The following is a 23,458-nucleotide window of genomic DNA, read 5'->3' as shown; positions in this document are numbered from 1 at the left end:
CTCTATCTTATATTTGATTGCAGCCCAAAGATTCATGTTATCTTCTACATAAACAATATTTAGCATGAGAGCATTGAAATTTTTTGTTCTCCAAAAAAGAATTTCAAATTTGAAGTTTTGAGAGTAAAACTCTATATTTGAAGTTTCACTACTCAAAACTTCACATTTGAAGTTTCATATTTTTATTTGCATTTTGAACCCTACAATCGCACATCACATTTATGATTCATAAATATTTTCTTGTTTATTTTTTGTTTAGAGATTTAAAATTTAACACATAAAATTAAATAAAACTTTAAAATAAGATTTAAAATATTTTAAACTAGATTTAGACAACAATAATATATAAAAGAAACTTAATAGAAAAGTTTTTTTAAAATTACATGAAGACATAACTATACACAAATTTAAATATTACAACAACACTAACAGTCAGGTAAGTTTGATCCGGAACCTTCAAAATTTTCAAATATTGTCCAAATTTTTTTGTGTAACTGAAGATAGTTGTTGTTGTTGTTTTTGATGTCTTTTTCCTACAATTCTTTATTTTTCATATCGAATATATTCACGAGTATTAATATCATCGAAAAAAATTGGTCTTTTAGCAATATTTTATGTTTCTCTTTTACTTTCTTGTTCCGATCTTATGTATTACAAGTATCAATATCATCTGTTTTCAACAATTTTTAGCTCGTAATCTACAAAGTAAAAATGAGGAGAGCCATTTTTACTTCGAAATGCACTAATATATCATATATGTAATACGAAAGTCATTTTATGGAATAATATGGTATTCGTTTGAAGTTTAATATTAATTAAGTTATTTTTATTTAAATTTTTATAGAATATTTTATTAATTAATATTGTTGTAAAATGTTTATATATGTATTAGTTATTTACAAAAGTTATATGAATTTAAATTAGTTATGACAAATATAAGGTCCATATTATAAAAAGTTGAGTTTGAAGTTTTGCTTTTGGAGAAAAACACCTTTAAGCTTCAAATATAGAGTTTTGGAAACTTCAAAATAGAGTTTTTTTTTCTCTTTTTTTATTTTCCTGCAAAAATCATATATGGTGGATTTAGATAAAAGTATTGGACCCTGTAATTTTCTAGCAAAATTAAATTCCACAGCACTTCAAAATAATTTCCCGAAATACTTAACAGCTAAATACTATACTCTTTTTAGTAAATGAATTTTCAATTATTTTTTCAAATATTTATTGAAGTACATTTTAAACATTATATTTTTATGTTAAATAAGTTATTGATACCAAAATCTTTAACGAAACCCCAAAAATATTTATCTGGTCATTCTAGGAAATTTCAAGGGTTCCTATCAATTCACTCACAATTGCAATAGTTCCCTAGCAAATTTCTAGCAAAACGAAGTTTCACAGCATTTAAAATGTTTTCCCCAAAATACTTAACATCTAAACACTATAATCCTTTTCGAAAATGCAATTCAATTATTTTTTTCAATGCCAAGGTACATTTTTTTTTGGTGTTGTTAGGTAATTGCAAGTGTTCCCTAGCAATTCCCTCTCAGTTGCAAAAGAACTGATAAGATTTTTTTCAATGGTTTATTCTATTTTTTTTTCAGAATAGAATAATTTATTATAGGGGTTGAAATCTATTCCAATAATACTTTATTTTTTTATTCTATTTATAAAATAAATTCATTTCTAATCTATTATAGAGTAGAAGACAGAGTACCATTAGAATATTTTTTACTCTAAAAATATAGTACTATTGGAGATGTTCTAAAGAACTTTCGCAATTTTCTAGCATAATCGATGTTCTAAAGAACTCTCGCAATTTTCTAGCATAATCAAAATTTACGGACCTAAAAATAACTTTCTCGAAATACTTAATTAATATCTAAACAATATACTCTCTTTCGTACACGAACATCAATTCGTTTTTAAAGTATTTACCAAATTATATTTTATGTTGAATAAGTTATTAAACCGAAATCTTTAACAAAATTCCCAAAAATATTTGTTTTTCAGGTTTTACTAGGGAATTGAAAAAGGAACTCTTGCACTTCCCTAGCAAAACAAAGATTGACAACACTTAAAAAAAAAAAATTTGAAATACTAAACATCTAAATTTTATAATTTCTATCGAAAACAAACTTTAATTAACTTTTTTCCAAAGTATTTACTAAAGTACTGAAACCGAAATCCTTAACAAATCCCCAAAAATAGTTTTTTTTTTTGCACCGATTTCGTTTTCCTTGTTAACCTATTATTTTTGCCAATTTCCATTTATTAAATAAACTGATTTGAATTTAGAAAAAGATTTGATAAGGATGTTGAAACATGTAACGAACAAAGACCTTACTTACACTCCACACATCAAGTGTTTGCTTTTATTAAATGTTAGTATGCTGTAGGTCTCGGACTTTTATCCGAAATCCGGATTCGATCCGAGATTCGATCCGGATCCGATCCGAAAATCCGGACATCCGGAAGGGTCGAATCCGGATCCGAATAGTAAAATGTTGGATCCGTCAAAGCCGGATCCGGATCCGGATACCTTAATTTTTTAGTTCGGATATCCGGATCCGTAAGTTTTACTAATAACTATTTCAAAAATAGTAATATCTATATATAAAAATAAATCTATTTAATATATTTTTATTTTTATAATAGTATATATAAATTTAATGTAAATTTTGTAATATTATACATAGAAATAATTAAAAACATTATATATTTTTTGTTTTTAAATTATTTTAAATATTTTTTTATATATTAATATTATTTTTTATTTATTTTAAGGATCCAAATCCGGATCCGGATATCTGCCGGATATTACAATTTTTCAAATGATATCCCACACCCGGATATCCGAGAACCCCGGATCCGGATAAGGATAGTAAAATTATGGATCCGCCGGATAAGGATTCGGATCCGGATACCTTAAAAGTGTCCGGATATCCGATCCGTCTCAGGCCTAGTATGCTGTATTATGCGTGTCTACATTTCAGCTAACTAAGAAATTTTAAAATAGTATTAATTGATCTAAAAGTATTTATCTAAATCCATTGTACTTGCAAGATTTTTCTTTGATTCCGCATTACTTGAAGTTCTGACTTTCTTTTTTTGGGTAGGTTCTATTTATATTTTCCAAACTATTAATCCTATTAATGGTTGTCATGATCTTTTCGCAGCTGTCCCATGTCAGTACTTTTTCTTTTATTTCTGTAACGGGTCGTAGATTAGAGAAGTTAATGAAGCTTCTCAGATTTCAAAATTACCTTCTTTTTGCTCAGATTCTATTTCTATACTACTTTTTCACTTTAGAATACTTATATTGAAACATTCAATATACAAACATCAGCGGGAAGATGATTTAACCCCGAAACCATAGCTTACGGAAACAGATTTTCTCCGAGACTAAACCTTAACAAAACGAAACAATCTGCCCAAAAACCAACATAACAATACTAACCAATTTATATACTTATTTAATCTCTTATTATGTGATTTTTGTGAAGATGCGAATTCAATAGTTTCTGTGACTAATTAGGCGACGAAGTCACTGATGTTCGATGTATTAGTCATTAATACAGAATGCATGCGGAGTGGTAGAGACCATGTGAATGGAAGATGTTTTAAGTGGAGAATGAAAATCTTGAAGGTTTATGTTTTGACTTAGTCGTTGAAATAGTTGTTGATGCAGTATGTGTTAGAGAATGCATCAGAAGACATCCAGAATGGTGGAGACCATGTGGATGCAAGATGTTCAGCGGACGTGGGATAAACTTGAAGAGCAAGTTTATACCATGGAGAAAATACAAGAAAACAAACTTGAGACAAGTTTATGCCTTGAAAAAAAAGGAATAAGTGCATTTCAAAAAAAAAAGTGTTCTTATTAAAATGAAAATTGTCCATTCCATGATTCGTTGGACAAGGGTTTTGGGAACGTAGCGATCATTATAAAATGGCTATATAGTCGTGTGTATTTCATAAGACAATAGGGCTAATTATTATAGAGGAAGGGTGAAAATCTCTTAAGAGTGTTCTTGAGTTGTGCTGAAGCAGACGTCGAAATATCGATGATGGAGAGACAAGTTTGGGTAGAATAAGAATCTTTCAATAGTAATAGTAGTTGTTAGGGTGTTAACAGACTATGTAAAACTGATAAGCAAGTCTTGTAATAGATTGTTTAGGCGATTTCTAATAAAACAATAGATGTTGTATCTATTTTGTCTCTTGATTTATCTTATATATTATTCTATTGTGGTTGCATCTTTGGACTTCCATTTTTTTCTGTTTTATCAATTTCCGTAAGCTCTCTGATTTGAATAAGGAATACTTGACTATAAAGATCTGCACTCTTGAAAAAAATCAAAGTAGAAATGTGGGTGTTGCTGCCTACCTAAGCAACATTCTTTATATTTTTCTTATTAATATTTGATTCACCTAAACAACAATGTACTTCCTTCGTTTCAAATTATATGAAATTTTAGAAAATTTATGTTGTTTCAAAATATAAGATGTTTTAAAGTTTTAAAGTTAACTTTAATTTTATTGGAAACTGTTCAACCAATTAGATTTTACAGTCTTTTTTGTAATTAGTTGATTGTTTTAAAACTATATCTTTAAAGGTGATTTTCTAAAGGAATATAAATTTCTTAACCTTCGTGTAATAAGCCAAAACATCATATATGAAACGGAGAAAATATTATTTTAGTCCAGAAATTCTTTTTTCAGAAATTCTTATCTATTTAGCAACTTTCACATTTACTAAGTAGAAGAATTTAGCCACGCAAGTGAAAAGAAAAAGTTAAAACAAAAAGAAGCCAAAGTCAGTCTACACTGTACACCAAACATAAGTTTTGTAAAAGATCTTTAGTCTAGTAATGACTAATGAGTAATCTCGTCTTTACGTGCTGTTTCTTTCTATCATTATGAATTTAAATCAGAAACTCTGTCACAGTTCATATACTATTTCAATAAGGAAAAGAAAAAGGTACTATTGTAATTACCTTCAGAAGGAAAAATCATAATAATTAAAATAAATAATAAAAAGAAGTTATGGAACAAAAAGTAGGAAAAAGAAAATAAAAGGAAGAGGACCACATTTCACCAAATATTCGGGGTCTGATGTCAATGCGGATAAGTCTATGTATTTATGTATCCTAAAAATAGCGAGACAGACAATTTTATATGTTATCATCGTAAATTTTACTATCATCTGTAATATGAATTTTAAAACGTCTTACAGTAACATCATATAGAATTACTCATCTGTAATATGAATTTTTACCATCATCATATTTTTCATGTCATATTTCCCTCTCACGTCTTAAGTGGTGAAATGTGGTCCTCTTCCTTTATTTTTACTTTTTGTTACCCTTCTTTATACTTCCATACTTCTTTTGTAGAATCTTTTCATTATAAGTAAATATGCCAATTATATCAGAAAGTTATTTAATCAACATTTATTTTAATCAAGTAAAATTTATATAGTTTAATAACTTATAATTGAAAAACACAGTGCTCACTTTTCGTAATTACTGGTGTATATGTATCTTGTAAAGTGTTAAATCTTATTTTTCGTCGATTTAAATTTAAACTGAGAGGCATGTGAATTGTGAATAACAGAACAAGCCCATGATCATGGCCATGAGGTCCATGCGCCACACAAAGTAATCACACCATATTGGCTCTTTGTATATATTGAATTTTAGGTCAATAATGTTAGTAAGACTTTAGGCATGTCAATGTAGATGTAGATAGGTCTCTTTACCATTAGGCTCGTCATCTTGCAGGTTGGTCCCCAAACATTAACACGTTATTTAATCCCTACATGTCTTGGTTACAAATATTCTAGGAATTTTTTATAAAATGTTTTTTGATCTTCAAACAAAATGTCGTCAAGAAGACTGAGAACTAATTTTATGATGTTAAGAGTAGCTAGTATATGTTTATCAAGCAAATATTTATATACTTCTATGGTTAGGTTAACTGATTGGGAGAAAGTAAGACAAACAGAGTAGACATTCAGGAAAGCAATCTCCATATGCCCAACAACTAATGTATGAATATAAAAAGACATCTAAGTACTTAATTAATACACATCCATTGTCTATAGACTATGATGTACAAGATAAGTCTTATTAGGAAATCAAAGAAGATCCAATAAAATAGTAACACTAAAAATATCACGAGTTGGTTGTGCGTAAATGCGTAAATCTTTATTCTTCCGATTCTCACGTCACAACACAAAAACTCAGCTTACTAAAAGCAATCAAACTAACAAGGGACTACACGGTTGTTCTTCTGGTTTAGATGACTTGAGTGTTATGGTCCTTATGGTGTATATATGAACTGGTGTAGAACTGGACAGATTATGCAATAGATATATATATGCGTATATATCTCTCTTTTACAACCATTTGTTGATGATACTCGTTCAGAGCTAATGATTATAATCATCACACCAATATCAAAACATTCATTTACGTATCGATAACTGTAGGAGGGTAATTTACTAAACTATATCATAAAGTTTAAAAGGATAATAATGATGTTGAAAAATATGATGATAATGTGAGTTTAAATATTCGATGGGAATATTTTTTTCATTTTCTACTCTCAGATATAATGGCAAATCCTGAAATCCCTGAAAAAGACTGGTATAGTATTAAGAAAAGAAAAGAGGGTCCACAGCTTCTGAAATTATTGTAACCGTTCTTACCCACTTCATGCGACCTAGAATTATTGCAATTAAATAATTTAGAGTATGTAAAATGCTTGTGTTTCCAAAAAAAAAAAAATAGACTTTGTATTGTAATGAGACATAAAAAATTATAGAAGTATTATATTGTCACATAATGGATTACTTGGTGCCAGCACATGAATGATTGCAATACATTTACATACCGATCGGTATGGTTTAATCGTTTACAAGAGAACTTATTTTAGATCACAACACCACATCTTTATGGAAACAAAGTTAGGTTGGTCTCTAGCTTCAACTAAATTTTATTTTCTAACCAAACAAGAAAGAAAAAAGAACGTAACTTAATCTTTCCATTTCAAAGATCAACAGAACATTGCATCGTGACCACAAAACAGGTTTTTGATTTTGTTTAGTCTAGTTTGATTTAGTTTACAATGAAACAAACTTTCAGTGTAAATACTGAAAAAACATTTTTCAATTGGAAATATATATTGAAGAAACATGTATATAAAGTTTAAGAATGAATAGAGACAAAAATAACATGCTTCAGTAGGAAATCATAAATCAATTAAAAGATTATGAAAATAGAGATTTGGCAGCACTATTTAGGAAATCGAAATGGAAAATGCATGGACATAGTTTTTCAGAAGAAAAAAAATGCATGGACATATATTCTTACGAATATTGGGTCATTCTTTTTTATTTCTTTTACGGGGTTTAAGTCGAAATTTAAGTTTGGATCTTTTTATTTTTGCTTAATTTTGTTTGTATCGACATCATATCTGATCTATTTATTTATATATAGGCAAATCAAACATGATGCAGCAGAAGAAATTTATATCACTGACATAAGAAATTATATTATGACTACAAGAACAAGTAGATAATCTAAAAAAGTAATAAAAACAAAAGAAAATACAGTAAGGGAGTATCACACTGTTGAAACGAACAGCTCTTGCACTCCACGGCTATCAAGAAAAGAAAAACACTATCTTCTTCTTCTTTTTTCCCCAATGCTGCCGTCATCGTAAAATAATAGTATATAAATTCTGATAACCTGTACTGTGTTTTATTTTATTGTTTCTGACACTGATAAATGCTTTGTTTTCTTATTCCACTAATAAATTTGATTATAGTGTTCATGAAAATATATGATTAGAGTTGTCATAAATCTTCTGTTCCTTTTGCACCAACATGTTCTTAAACAAAGGCCACATATTATTTCCTAAAAGGTTAAAACAATTTGAAGAACCTAAAAAGCAAAATGTTTAACTGCACTTGTCTTAATCGTTTGGAGTTTCCCAGTTACAATTTAACAACATAATAATTGTATTTTAAAATGATTATTTGTGGCAGCCTTTCAAAGATATAAATTATCAAGTTTGTTATATAACCTTATGTTTTTACTCTTTCTTGAGATTTATATCTTTTACTAGTTTTCTGTTTTTCAATCCCGAGCGAAACTTACGTGTTGATTGATGATCTTGTAAATCTCCTACTTTCTGCCTCCATCTAAAACTGTGATATATGCACCATTGAAGACTAGTTGATTTTCAGAGGTAAAATATAAAATACATTGGCCAAAATATTCCAAAATGACTAAAACAAGCAACAGAAGTTCGACCATTGCATCTATTCCGCCAATGTTTGGTTGGTTACATAGGATGAATCAATTAACAATACCGAAGTTTTATACTTCGATGAACATGTAATGTTTTCAGATTGGATGGACACATATAATACTGAATCTTACTATAAAAAAGGGTAAGATATTTCTCCATAACGGTAAGATAGATATATACGTATGGTGTTGCCGATTCAAGCGTTCTTTGTTACAACTTACAAGTGCTACTCCAGCTTTCGGTGTATGTATTGCTTTCCATTACTTATGGTGTTGATAAATCTATGTTCTTGAAGAGTGTTTTTCTTTTCTTCTGGTTGCAAATAGTAGTTCATGACTTCATGTGGTGTTCATTACAATTTTACAAAAGGCATTTAATACTTAATCGTGAAAATCATATTAGAACAAAATCGATAGCGGATAAAAAAGCACACACAAATATATATATTATTTGTTTAGGTAAATGTATAATCGCTTTTTATCTGTTAAAGCACAAATACAATTCATAATTAATAATTCATAATTCATAATTCAGTAAAAATGTATATCTCGTAATAACCCCCCTTGAAAATGGAAAAGAGAGAGTTTTAAGAGGTCAAAAAGAAACAAAAAAAGATATTCTATGTTATATTTTTATATGATTTTCTCTTCTTCTTCTTTTTTTTTTCTTTATTTGGCAACTTTACTCGTGTTTCTTAACTAGGAAATTAGGAAAATTAGAAAAATTCAAAATCTTTTCTAGGGATTCTCCTTGAACAGTGAAGCTAATCCCGTGACGACCTTGGCTTCTCTCTCCACCGCCTCTGCCACGTCATCACTTCCGGCAACCGACTTAAGAGGAGAGGAAGGAGAATTCACCGACGCCAAAAATTTCTCCTCGAAACTCAGCTCAATCTCCGAACAGTCTATCCCCGTTTCAGCGACGAAGGCGGACGAAACCATCGGCTCCGGGGCGTTATCGCCGGAGTTTCGTGTGTACGAAGACAGCCACTTAGCTCGCATGTAATCAGCTTTCCTCCACGGTGGAAAATGCATACCTTTCTTCTTCAAGCTCTGCCTCGCCGCCTCTGAAACCATCGAAACGATCTGACTGATCCGGTCAGACTTCCCGACGAAAACGAACGGTAGAGACTGAAGCAACGCCTTGTATGCATTCGTCTGCCGTGCGATATCGAACTCCGATCGAAAATCCACATCAATCAGAAGCCTTTCACCGTTTACAATCACGTCGATGAACTCGTACTCGCCTGAAATTCAGAAAATTCAGAAATCAAATTTCATGAGAATCATCAACAAGTTAGTAGACGAAGCATAGAGATTGTACCGGCCGGTATAGAGCGAGTTTTATCCCATTTCGATTTACAGATTGAGGAATCATAACCAAGAGCTGAGAGTCCATCAACGACAAGCTTCCTCAGATCATCTTTTCGTTTGACTGATTTGTTCTTCTCCAGAATCTTCGCGGCATCAGCTGATAGATTCCTCTCCATGACGCTCGCGCATGGTATCAAGCTCTATGGATGATTCGTTAAACTTAGAACTAAGTTTTTGGTTGCAAAGATCGAGGAGAGGTTTACGTTACCTTGAAATGGTCATAAGCGTCGTTGAAAGACTCGACGGAGCAACCGAACAAATCGAATTCATCGTCGGAGCTATCGTCGTTGTTCCCGTTGAAACAATTGCAGCGATTGCGTCCGTTTTTAGCTTGCCTCTCGTTGCTCTCCTCCATGTAGTTCTGAACCATCTTCGCTAAAACGACGGAGCTCGGCTCGAACTCGGAGACGACTCCATCTCGCTCTCGACCGTGTTGAGCTTCGATGAGTGGTTTATCTGAGTTTGAGCTTCTCAGAACATTTGTAAACGGTCGATCTAAGAGACGCTTGAGGCGAGACTTGAGCACTGGTTTAGCCGAGTCTCTACTCGCCGGAATATCTGTTTCAGTCGGTTGGATCTTCATCGGAAACGAATCAAAGCTTAGGGAAACTGTTTAATTCAAAATTTTCTAGAAGGCGAAACGAAGCAAAGAGAAGGAAAAAAATAAATCTAAGAGACGGAAACGGAGTTTCTTAACAGCGACGAGTTTCACGGAACACATGGCGAGTGTCCGAAACAGCGATACTATGAACGGTCACAGAGGTCAAAGTAACCGGAATATTCATTTCTCCGGCGACTATAGTAATAATTTTTCTTCTGTTTACGGTAAAGCCAGATTGGTTGATTATATAGGTGCACAGAGATAGACGAAGCTGAAGAGTCCAAAGAAGAAAAGGTGTGACTAGACGCGATGATGCCACGTCATATTTAATTACGTGATATCTTTTCGTCAAAATTATTATTACGTGATACATGTAATTTTACCCTTTAACCCTCTTAGTGGGACGGTGTGGTTTGTTTTTTTACCCATCTTTAGTAATTGCGGTAGATCCTTTTTAGGGAAAAACTGTCAGTAAGTAAAATCGTAATGATGGGATTACGATTTTATCCTCGCCAGTCTTCCACTACTGTGGCGTGGAATATCGGGCATATCCCTCTCACAGTCATCTTCGGGATTTTCGGGAAATGTTAATTTTCAAATAAATTGTAATTAGTTAAAAGATTTAATATATTCACAGCTATTTTGCAGGAAAATTAGATGACACTTAGCCAGTATAAGCGTACCACGTAGCGGAAGACGCTCTTTTACTCGTTCTTGAACTGCAAACATAAAGTGCTTTTAATAAGCTGTTTGGACGATCCACTAGTGCCAAAATGAATAAAGACTTGCACGGTCCACTTATTAGTTTCATGCGTTTGTCAACATGGGAACTGGATGGTTATTTTCATTTTCTTTAAAGACTTCTTTCTTAATTTCAGAAATAATTTAAACGTAATTATTCAAATGTCAAACGAGCAAGAAAGAGTTATATTTTCTATAAAAATGATAGGTCCAAATTTTGTAAGTATTTTGAGTGGAAGATATGATGAGTTTCCTTTTCAGTTTTAAAAAAAAAACTCATTGTCGTTAATAGTAACTATGCTTAATGGATATACGATAAATTATTATTTTTGTTGAAAAGTATATGTTATTAAACAACAAGAGAAAAAAACTTATCAAGAAGATGTACAACTAATTAATCTTACAGAACTACACATATTTAATTATGTAGATATGAATAAAAATTAGTATTTTAAAACCATTTTTAATTTAGATACATATTCATAAGAGAAAATTAATTTTCAAGTTTCTTATTACATTGTCGGATGCATTATGGCTTATGCTATTGAGGTAGCTTTGCCATAATTTAAAGGGAACAAAATCCGAACATATCATTATAACACTATTTCATTTAGTTAAAAAATTAACTAAATTTAGACAAAAATATGTGATAGTCATCGTATTTCTTCAAAAAATTTATATTTTTTGTTTATAGAATTTATCTATTAATTACGATAATTTTAGTAGATATACAATATCTTGATTGTCAGTTTTAACCAATATTATAACTATATTGAACTTTATAAAACCTTATGAATTTCAACTTATGTAAAAAAAATACTAATAACATTATTGTAATTTCAAATAAATAAGAACAGTAAAAAAAATCCAGCACAAAAATGGAAATTCCTATTTTAATTAAACTAAAATGCATTTGACTTTTGTTTATTGACCAAGACTTATAGTTTAACACATTTAAATTTCGTTTGGCTTGTTTAACTGTTTTTAAACGTTTTGTTCAACAGGAAACTCTAAAAATATGCACACATTGAAATATGCGTTGAAATGGAGATCATTAATTTCATAAACTCCATCTGAACCGTAAAGGAGCTTGCTAACGCCGCACTGGAACCAAATTGGTTTGTTCAATTTTCATTGGCTGACTTTAATTAGTTTAGCCACATCAAAGCGTTCAAAAGATTTCGATAAAACAGACAGAACGTTCATCATCTAAACTAGCTACATTTAGATGATAGTTTGAAATCAGAGTATCCGAAAGACATTATATAATTTCAAAAATTAATTTTTTTATTCTCCAAAAAATAATTTTAAAAATTTAAATATGAAGTTCTGCATACCGAAACTTTAAATATAAAATGTCACGACTCAAAATTTCAAAATACTTTTTTTTTGTATTTTTGTCATTATAATTACACATTACATTTATGATTCTTAAAAATATTGTTGTTTATCATTTTAGTACTTGATATTTTTACAAAAATTTACAATGAAAATTTAAATATTTTAAAACTACATTTAGATAAAAAAATATTACAAAAAAACTTAACATATGCATTAATTGATTAAGTATGAGAATATTATGGAAATAGTTTTATAGAATAACATGCCCATAGAATAAAGTGATAATTTTCATAATATTCTCATATTTTATTGAGATAAATATTTTATTCTCCAAAAAATAAATATTATATTGAGATAAATATTTTACTCTCCAAAAAATAATTTTAAAACTTTAAATATGAAGTTCAGCATACTGAAACTTTAAATATAAAATGTCACGACTCAAAATTTCAAAATACTTTTTTTTTGTATTTTTGTCATTATAATTACACATTACATTTATGATTCTTAAAAATATTGTTGTTTATCATTTTAGTACTTGATATTTTTACAAAAATTTACAATGAAAATTTAAATATTTTAAAACTACATTTAGATAAAAAAATATTACAAAAAAACTTAACATATGCACTAATTGATTAAATATGAGAATATTATGGTATATATTTTTAACGTTAATCATATACTTAAATATTTATATAACAATTTCAAATACAATAATTTTATAATTTACATGTTATAATTAATCAATTGTTTAAAACTGTATGTATTTGTCACTTCTTATTATATATTTATCTTACTTTATCTCCATTTAGTTATTAAGCAAATTAATATATTCATGAGAGAATATATTTAAAAATTATTTTGTATTTAATTTATGCTAAATTATGACCCGTCTTTCAAAGCTGGATTTCTTTTTACCAATATTTTTATGCTTATTCATTTTAGATAATATATTATTGTATATACAAAAGTCTAAGATATATTAATTTTTAGACATGTTAATATAGTTTGTTAATTTTAAGTCGTTCTAAAGTCATATTATGTTTTTAAAATAAATATTTTACATTTATGAAAATAAAATTTATAAATTTTTCAATTGAATATAATTTTATCATATTTATTTTAGTATAATAATTTATTTATTTTTCATTTTATAAACAATAACTTAAAATACATTAAGTTATTGTTAAAATATTTTTACATAGATTTATTAGAATTTTTAAAATATAATATATATATATATAATGAAAATATATTATGATTAAATTAGTTACAAAGATTTTATATTATTAACTTTTAAAAAATACATGTTAATTTTTATACATGTATTATATAGTTTGCTAATGTTAACTTATCTTACCAACGTATTAGATTTTATTTTTGAACATAAATATTTTATACTTAAGAAAATAAAACATACAAAATATATAAATTTATAAATTTAATACAATTGTATTATATTTATCTCAATATAATAATTTTCTTTTAATATGATTGATTATGATTATATAATAGATAAAATATTATAGAATTTTTTATTTTTCATTTTATAAACGATAACTGGATATATTATTGTATAATAATATTTCAAACTAATTTCAAAATTAGTGAAAATATTTAAATATAATTTCGAAAATGAAGATCTTGTAAAAATCTTTTAAAACATATTTTTTAGAATTTTAAAATAAATATATTTATATTTAAAATAAAAAGATATCGAAAGATATTATGATTAAAGTAATTTAAAGATTATATGTATTATTAGTCTTAATAAAATATATTTAATAAGATTTCTAAGTGGTTGTCCAAATTAAAAAATCACACATGAAAAAAGTCATGACTTCTGTTTTAATATATAAGATTATGTATTACTATGTAAATTTTATATTTTTAGTGTAATATTTTATTAATTAATTGATGTAGTATTTTTATATATGTGCTAGTTATTTATAAAATTGTATGGATTTAAATTAATTATGACAAATATAAAAGATTATAATATAAAATGTAAAAGCTTTTAAAATTAAATTTAAAGTTTTGCTATTGTAAAAAAACTTTTTTTTTATTTAGACAACGGAAGAACACCTATAAATTTCAAAAATAAAGTTTTGCAAACTTCAAAATATAATTTTTTTTTAGATGGTTTTAACTTATATCCTTTAAAATTTACCTTTAGTAACTGAATCACTACAACTAGTTAGTTTATCTTCGTCACAAGTAGTACTGATCGTAAAATAAATTTTATGAAACATCAACCTTAAGTGTTAAATTTTATATAAAAATCTAAGGTGTCAAAATGATGTAATATAAATATATACTGTAATAGTTTCCGGGTATATTTTATTGTTAGACATTCAACTACATAAGGCCTGGTCTGATTACAAGAACGAGACACGAAAATCTTGACCGTTTAGTGACTTTGGTTCTATACTTCTATTCAGAGAAACGAAAAAGTTAAAAGCAAATAAAAAAGTTTAAAAGGAAAAGTAAATGAGATGGAAAAAAAAGTAAAACGAATAAAATTATTTTGGTAATTAAGATTGTGGACACGTGTAGGGATCGAGTGGAATAGAAGGTAAAAGAAGAGAGGAGCCTTCCTTTGTACGTATGTCCGTAATTATCCCAACGGCTGGTGAATTGAAGGACACAACCTTTACTCCCCTCTGGAGTCTTGTACCATTCATTTATTTGTTTCCTTATCCCCAGCTATCACTATTTTATACCACTCGAAATTCTAACTAACCCTTCATATGTTATTCTATTTTAATTTCTAACTATGTTCCAATCTCATTTCTTTTTGGAAAAACTACATTGCTATCTTTTGATGCTATAAACTCTTAACTATTTATACATGGATGAATAAATCCACACCATGTTGGAAGTTTTTCTTTGAATGATTTATGTAGTGGGAAACTGAAATTAAAGGTCCGATTTGGTTTTTTTGAACAGGGGTTAGAACTAGCTTTTGATTTTGATTTGCAAAAGTTTTTAAACGGGGATTGGAACTAGCTTTTGATTTGCAAAAGTTTAAAGTGGTGTAAAATAGTATACATCATTTTTGTGATTTTCGTAAAACGTGAAGAACTGCTATGAAAACTTTAGTAGAGACTGCTCAGGCCACTCCCAACCAAAGCACGTCGACCATTCACATATTCTTATGTTTCCAACATTTTCTAGATAATATTCATCTATTTCATTTTAATTATCGTTTTAGGTTTGTGCACATAGATTAAAAAAACATTTAATTTTGTATTCGAAATAAAAACATCGTTACCTATACACCTAGTCACATTTCAACTAGTAGAAAAATCATATAGCATAAAAAATTAATAAATGTTGAATTGAAACTCTAAAACGACATTTATTTTTAAATGAATTTTTTTACTCTACAATGACAATTTAAATGAAATGGAGGGAGTAAGTTGAATCGATAACTGGTAATGGTTTTAACCGTTTATTTTCTTGTTCAAAAACGTGATTGTTTTATTTTATCCTTGAGAACAAGAGTTTATAGAGCTGAAAATACTCCTTAGGCAAAACAATCGGCCAATGTATTGGCTAAGCAAGTAAGCAGGCTGAAAAAAAAAAGATCTAGCTTAGTAGCCTCTCTTTTGAGCGTGTTGACTTAATGGTGATTTTAGTCCCCACACTTAGGCTGATGAGCAGAAGAAGGAATGTCCCTTCATACATCAGAAAACTTACCCAAACTAATCTCCGCACTCGTACGGCGGATACACCATCACAACGCCATCAACAAAATAAAGAACCTCAGATTGCAGGTCAATTGGTGGCGGTCAAGACTTGGATTACCCCTAGAGTTATGTTTTACTGTGATTAAAACATATGTATTCTTCAACAAAAATGATCTAAAATCTAAATAATACTTTTTTCAATTACAACTCAGATATACACGTTTAAATTTAGATTATATAGCTCTTATAGTGACACTATGTATTTAGGGAATCATGGAAATAACTAAGTGTTTGAATGGAAAGTGGTCTAAAAGATGGTTCTTACACCACAGCTGAGCATCCACAACCAAGTATCCATTCAAGAAAATATAACAAGTGTGTATGCTCCATTGTTGAAATAATATTAAAATATCTGCTCCACTAGCGGTCTAGAAAAGTGAAAAACATGAGCAAAATACTGATCTGCTCGTAAACAGCTGAAACACTCCATTATGGAGTGTAACGAGCGGTCCATCCTTTTTTTATTTTTTAAATTTATTTTACCTTTTTAAATATTATTAGTCACAAGACAGTGAACAATTCTTATATATAGTATAGTTCATTAGAAACATCATTTATATTTTATCTACTATATTTATGAAATATATTTTACAAAATTGAAAAACATTTATAATTTTAGTTGAAATTTTTATAATTTAAAATTTGTTAAAGGATATTTTGAATTTTGAAGATATTATGGTATATTTGAATTTCTGGTTTTACATAATTTAAATAGATATATGAACCTAAACGGAATCCACAAAGATTTAAATCAAAATTAAATTGAAATTTATAAATATTTGAACGTATCTTAAATTTTAACTCCAAAAACTCAAACTACGAATATAACCGAATCTGAACGAGTATCCGAACACCCATCTCTAACAATATTGGTTACATATATCTTATTATTTGATATCAGACTTTATTTTCTTAACAATGTGTTATTTTCTTTAAGGAAACCTTTAAATATTTTTAATTATTGTGTTAATTAATATTAAATTTCAAACTGTTATATTATTTGACCAATATTATAATTATTTTTAAATCATTCATATTAGATATGTTAAATATTACATGTCAGAATAATTATACATATATGTTATATTAATATGAACAAAAATTTACAACTATTTGCATTTATAATTTATTTTTAAAATAAATAATTTTAAATTTGTAAATACATTATTATTTATAGAGTATCTTTAATGAATCAAAGATAACTAGTTTTCTAAAGTAATTAGATTATATATGTTTAAACTATTTTTCTATTATGTTTTGTATAAAAATTATATATATGGCGACATATTATTTAATAAATACTTTTAATTAAAAAATTACTAATACAAATTGTATATAATTATTTTAAATTTGTACAGTGTTCTACACCGTTTTTTTATCCATTTTTACCATTCAAACAAATGTTTTGGACCGTTTGATCCGCTTGATCCACACTTGTACCGCTAGATCCGCTAGATCCACTCTTGTTCCTCTCGATCCACTTGATCCGTTAGATCCACAATGTTTGATCCGCTTTTCCCATTTGTAGCCTAAGATACATAACAATTTAAACTCTACAAAATGAAAATTTGCGGAATGATATTTTATATGACCCGAGATATTTGCGGAATGGCATAATAGATATATAAAACAAATATTTAAAATATTTTATACATTACAGTTTTTTTTTTTTTTTAACGCTGATTTATTACGATCTTATAATTTTGATATAGGAAAGATTACATAGACGATTCGACAACCGACAATACTACCTGCCTTATGAAGACCTACGCCTAACTGCATCACATGAGCCGTCCTATGAAGATCCACGCCTGGCCAGATTTACTTGCACCATGTTGAAGATCTCTTGCAAGTCTTTCCTCTGTAGTCTGCATATTTGTTTAATAAACCGCTCTCTCCGGGACTTGAAACCTGGATTTCCTGCAATCTGCAATAAATTGCATAGTCTAAGATTCGAACCCCAGACCTGAGTGTAGAAGCATTTAAACCTTAACCAATAGATTCGAACCCCAGACCTGGGTGTAGACCTGGGTGTAGAAGCCTTTAAACCTTAACCAATAGCCTCTAATATAACAAATACTAATAATAAAAATAATTTTCATAAGAAGAAAATATATATTATAAAATAATAATTCTTATTATAGTTTTTATTCTGTCCTTAATATATTTATGATAAAAATTTAAATTGTGTAATATAAAAAATTTAATCACCCTATAATATTTTAATTTAAAATTATTATTATTATTTTTTAAATATTATCTATGTAAGAATTTAAATTATATTTTAAAATAACTAAAAAATATAAGAGGTTAATTTTGTAAAAAATAATTAAAACTCAGATTCTAATTAATATTTGGAGAATCGTGTTTTAAACCTCATTCGGTCATAAATGTGCATATTACTAATATGAATAGCTTTAATTTTGAATAAAATGATGTCTTAACTGAATTAATTTTGTATAAGTTTGTCATGATTGGTGAAATACCAAAATAATGTTTTTATTTTGATTTTATAATGTTTTGAGGATTATAATGTTTTAATGATTTATAATGTTTTTATTCCGGATATATCCTTCCTTTTTATTTTGTTATTATTCATTTTTATACTCTGTGCTTTAATTCTCGTATACTTTTCCTACTATCCCACGATACCACCACCCACCCAGATCGATAAGCAAGCAATCTCCCAAAACTAATATTTACATCTTTTCCCGATTCAGATCAAACCGCGCATCGCCGTTGCCTCGGCCACTTGCTAAATCCAGGTTTGATTCTCGATCGTTTCTTGCAAATTAGAGATATCTTTGGATCGATAATGCCCAAATCCGATCTGGGATTAACAGATTGTTCTCGTGAAAACTCAAATCAAAACTGTATCTTTAGAGAAAGATTAAAAATTATGATTATGTTTTGTTGTTGTTGTTGTTATGTGGAAAAGTCAGAAGAGAGATGGGAGCATTCGCATCGAGGTTTTGGTTCATGATGTTCCCCGCGAAAGAGTACAAGATCGTCGTTGTTGGTTTGGATAACGCCGGTAAAACGACGACGCTTTATAAGCTTCACTTGGGTGAAGTTGTCACCACTCATCCTACCGTTGGAAGCAATGTCGAAGAGCTCGTTTACAAGAACATCCGCTTCGAGGTATCCTTAACCTCTCTTCAACATCTAATTCTTGTTTTTTTTTCAAGAACATAGTTTAGTTTTGAACTGTTTCTATGTGTTTCTGCTGAACTGGATGCTCTGTTTTATGTTCTTCTCCTCCATAGTTTGTGGGAAGGCTTCACAAGCTTAAAGCTTTCAACTTTATTCATATTGGCACCACTCTAATGCTTTCTGATAAGAATTTGCTTATCCTTGTGTATACGTCTACTTGTCCATAAGCCTGCGGTTTCAAGCTTTGCCTAACTTAAGTTGATGCATAGCTTCTCACTACTTTTCTCTTCAGGTTTAATTTCATTGCAAGGACATAAACTCAACTGTTTCTATGTGTTCCTCTATTGAATTGGATTCTCTGTTTCTGTCCCTTTTTAATATTAATTACATCCATGGTTTGTGGAAGGCTTCACAATCTCAAATTTTTGAAGTTTAATCATGTTGCCACAATTCTTATGGTCTCTGATAAATCATCAATTGCTATTTGTCAGTAACTTACACCATTGTGCTTTTTTACAATATTCTTGTCTTTAGGTTTGGGATCTTGGTGGGCAAGATAGGCTCAGAACATCATGGGCAACTTACTACAGAGGAACGAACGCTGTAATCGTGGTTATCGATAGCACAGACAGAGCCAGAATCTCTTTAATGAAAGATGAGCTATCCAGATTACTCGGGCATGAGGATCTTCAGAACTCGGTCATACTCGTCTTTGCAAACAAACAGGACCTCAAGGATGCTATGAGCCCAGCTGAGATCACGGACGCGCTTAACCTTCACAGCATCAAGAACCATGATTGGCACATTCAAGCAAGCTGTGCAGTCACTGGAGAAGGATTGCATGATGGGCTTGGTTGGATTGCCCAGAAAGTTACTGAGAAACCTCCAAGTTAAGAGCAAGTGTCATAAACTGAATCACATAACGTTGAACCTTCACATTTTCTCTTCATGGTTAATTGATTTTTCTTTTTATACAGTATATTAATTCCACTCTTCATGTGATGAGTTTCATATATTTGGTTTACTCTTATTGAATAGTTAAGTGAAACATACACTAAGTTACCTCCAAACAATAAGACATTTTGCCATCAAATGCAAAGTTTGAAGCTCAAAACAACCTTTCGTCAAGTTTGCAGACTTTACAGCTCTTTGATTCAAGGGATAAACCTCTGATCAACACACTATTCACCAAGGTTACTGGTTCTATTACGTCGATGAAATTGTCTTAGGTTGATAACGATGATGTTGATACTCATAATCTCAACTCAAATCATGTTTTAGTTTTACAACTCAGTTTAGAGATTCCAAGATCTGCCGCTTGCGTTTCAGTTTGTCATTAGTACTCTTGAGTTGCTCAATGAAACAAGCCAAAATGTGCACACAGTAATCGCCTCATCTAGCACACTCCAAAAATATTAGACTAGAGAATAACTCGATTTACAGCAAATCTGCGTTTATCAAAGAGTATACGAAATACACTTTCATCTCGCACGGCTCCTAACTGATAAAAGTAAGAAAAAAAAATCATTTTTTTTTTGATTTTTTTCCTTGAAAACAAAAGACAATTCTTCATTTAATCTAATATTGATCGAATGTCTGAGCATTCCGAAACTTTCATAAATATATATCCAAAGTTTCCTAAGTCCTTTGCAAAACTGTTAATTTCAATCGTATGGATATGTAAAATACATGATTTCTCCCCTTATATGCTTTACGGTAATGATTCCTCTGGCATTGCTACCTTTACCACAATGATGCTGTCCATAGATCTAAATCTAAATGGGGATGACCGAAGCATCTCATGTTGTCATTTCGTCGTTGCTCTTTTTGGTTGGGTATGGCTTTGACTATTCTGCTCCTGGATGGGGAACGACCCCTTTGATGGGTGTATACTTATGTATACTTTCACCGGTTCTGTTCGAAACATGAATTAAAATAGTAGAATAGACTTGTGAATTAAAATCATTTGTGTGGTGTGGTTTACGAAATGATAAAATTAAGTTTGATTACTTTCCTCGAAAACAAAAGGCAATTCTTCATTTAATCTAATATTGATCGAATGTCTGAGCATTTCAAAACTTTCATAAATATATATCCAAAGTATCTTAAGTCCTTTGCAAAACTATTAATTTCAATCGTATGGATATGTAAAATACATGATTTCTCCCCTTATATGCTTTACGGTAACGATTCCTCTGGCATTGCGACCTTTACTACAATGATGCTGTCCATAGATCTAAATCTAAATGGGGGTGGCCGAAGCATCTCATCTTGTCATTTCATCGTTGCTTTTTTTGGTTAGGTATGACTTTGACTATTCTGCTTCTGGATGGGAAACGACCCCTTTGATGGGTTATATTTATGTATACTTTCACCGGTTCCGTTCGAAACATGAATTAAAATAGTAGATTTTTTGGCTCCAAAGAACAAGGCTTTTTAGAATAAGCCAATTCATTTGAGACCTTGCATATCCACTCTTTTCTCATGTACCAAGATTACAAAAATGAAATGATTAATCTTTTGGTTTTATTTTTCAAAATTGGCTAAGACGGAAAAAAAAACAAATCGTAAACATAATTTCTATCTTTGAATAAAACAATATTTTTGTTTGTAAAAACATTATTTTGCGACATGTGCGAGACACCATTGATTATATAATAAATTATGTCTCATGTAAAATGTAGTTATGAGAGTTCGTATATCCGTTTGTGTTTCGGATATAAATTTTTGGGTTTTTGGATTCAGTCTTCTAGTCTCCATTCATGTATTATTTTAGTATGAATCTGGTTTGGTTTTAGTTTGTGTTTGGATATAAATTTTTGGGTTTTTGAATTCAGTCTTCTAGTCTCCATTCATGAATTATTTTAGTATGAATCGGGTTTGGTTAGCAAGAATTCATATTTATATATAATTTGTAATTCATACAAAAACTTATTTTTTAATCATAGTTATATCAGATTCTCGGTTAAGCTACGTTTAGATATTATTATCAAAATATAAAAATAGTATTTAAAGTATTTATTCAAACTCCTAATATTAGTTTTTAAATCCATATCAAAATAAACATAAAATTACATATTTGAAATACTTTTTAAATACTTATTTCAGATACTAATTTAGATATTTGAGTAAAATTTTCAAGATTTTTGGGATTATGAGGTTTTAAGGTATTCGTTTGGGGTTCGGTTAATAACACTTTATTTTCTAATATATTTTATATCACTCTATAAAATCCATTTTGTGAGGTATTTTAATATCTTAGATTAGATATAAATTTAGATTTTTCAGTTCGAGTTCAGATTTTTCCCAAGACCTACTAAAATGTATGGGCACAATTCATAAAGGAATAAATGGTAATTATAGTCGCCAACATGCTAAAGAGATATTCTCTCAATTTTATTAAAAAATTCGTTTATAATTTTATTTTGTTTTACAAAACGTATTTTTTAATACTTTAATGAAAAATTATATAAAATAAGTTTTAACCACAATGTTTTAATGTATTAATTAGAAAGAAAATTAGTGTATGAATAATAGATAAAATCTATCTTATTAAAACTAAAGTACAAAACATAACTTATTTATTTTCAAGTGTTTATAACAGTTCTTACATTCTTTTTTTTTTACTATTACATAACATTAATAATTAAACATAGATCCGACATAATAAATACTTCTTACCATAACAATATTTATGTCCACTAGGTTCGTGTCCGCGCTACGCGCAGATTATATGGTTCTATAACTTTCTTTTAAAATTTAGCATAAACATATGAAATGATTGATAATGGTTGTGTAGGAAGGGAACGAACCATAAGTTTGCCAAAAGAACTGATATAATCTTAAGTTGTAGTTTATACTTGCAGTAAAAGAAAATTTACAAAACATAAGTGAGTGGGTACGAACTTTATCATAATTCTCTAATTACTGTGTTTTATTCTTAGTCCCAAGTGAATGTTATACACTAATAAGAAGATATGGCCGAACATGTGGAGAGTCATACAAACTGGTGGTTTCTTATGTTTATGATTGGACATATTTTGTATCAAAAAATAAAAAATGATTGGATATTTTCTTGAGCAAATGCAAAAATGGAAGTCCGTCTATCGGCATGAACCTTATAGCCTAGCTCCTTATTTCATTATTTAACTACATTGCTTTGAAATCAACTT

General features: G+C 29.3%; 2 protein-coding genes across 5 annotated transcripts; one reads left to right on the top strand and one right to left on the bottom strand.

Annotated features, from left to right (window-relative positions):
- Positions 1 to 9,012: 9,012 nt before the first annotated feature.
- Positions 9,013 to 10,720, bottom strand: LOC106323793. Of its 3 annotated transcripts, none has more exons than XM_013761867.1 (4): positions 10,342 to 10,720; positions 9,904 to 10,289; positions 9,646 to 9,835; positions 9,013 to 9,568 (listed from the first exon to the last, which is right to left on the bottom strand). In XM_013761867.1, exons 2-4 carry the CDS (start codon positions 10,276 to 10,278, stop codon positions 9,060 to 9,062), a joined length of 1,074 nt encoding a protein of 357 aa, XP_013617321.1. In that variant the 5' UTR covers positions 10,279 to 10,289; positions 10,342 to 10,720; the 3' UTR covers positions 9,013 to 9,059. The 3 variants fall into 3 exon arrangements, with proteins under 3 accessions (XP_013617321.1, XP_013617327.1, XP_013617318.1); XM_013761873.1 differs by having other exon boundaries at positions 9,904 to 10,294; positions 10,347 to 10,720; XM_013761864.1 differs by having other exon boundaries at positions 9,904 to 10,719.
- An 8,020-nt stretch (positions 10,721 to 18,740) lies between these two features.
- On the top strand, positions 18,741 to 20,323 carry LOC106342130 (ADP-ribosylation factor-like protein 5). 2 transcript variants are annotated; one of them, XM_013780985.1, is made up of 3 exons: positions 18,741 to 18,898; positions 19,076 to 19,274; positions 19,821 to 20,323. In XM_013780985.1, exons 2-3 carry the CDS (start codon positions 19,083 to 19,085, stop codon positions 20,178 to 20,180), a joined length of 552 nt encoding a protein of 183 aa, XP_013636439.1. In that variant the 5' UTR covers positions 18,741 to 18,898; positions 19,076 to 19,082; the 3' UTR covers positions 20,181 to 20,323. The 2 variants fall into 2 exon arrangements, with proteins under 2 accessions (XP_013636439.1, XP_013636430.1); XM_013780976.1 differs by having other exon boundaries at positions 19,072 to 19,274.
- Positions 20,324 to 23,458: the final 3,135 nt, after the last annotated feature.

The sequence above is a fragment of the Brassica oleracea genome, chromosome C1, assembly GCF_000695525.1.
Source record: "Brassica oleracea var. oleracea cultivar TO1000 chromosome C1, BOL, whole genome shotgun sequence".
NCBI lineage: Eukaryota > Viridiplantae > Streptophyta > Magnoliopsida > Brassicales > Brassicaceae > Brassica > Brassica oleracea.
This window is presented reverse-complemented; position numbering and strand designations above follow the sequence as displayed.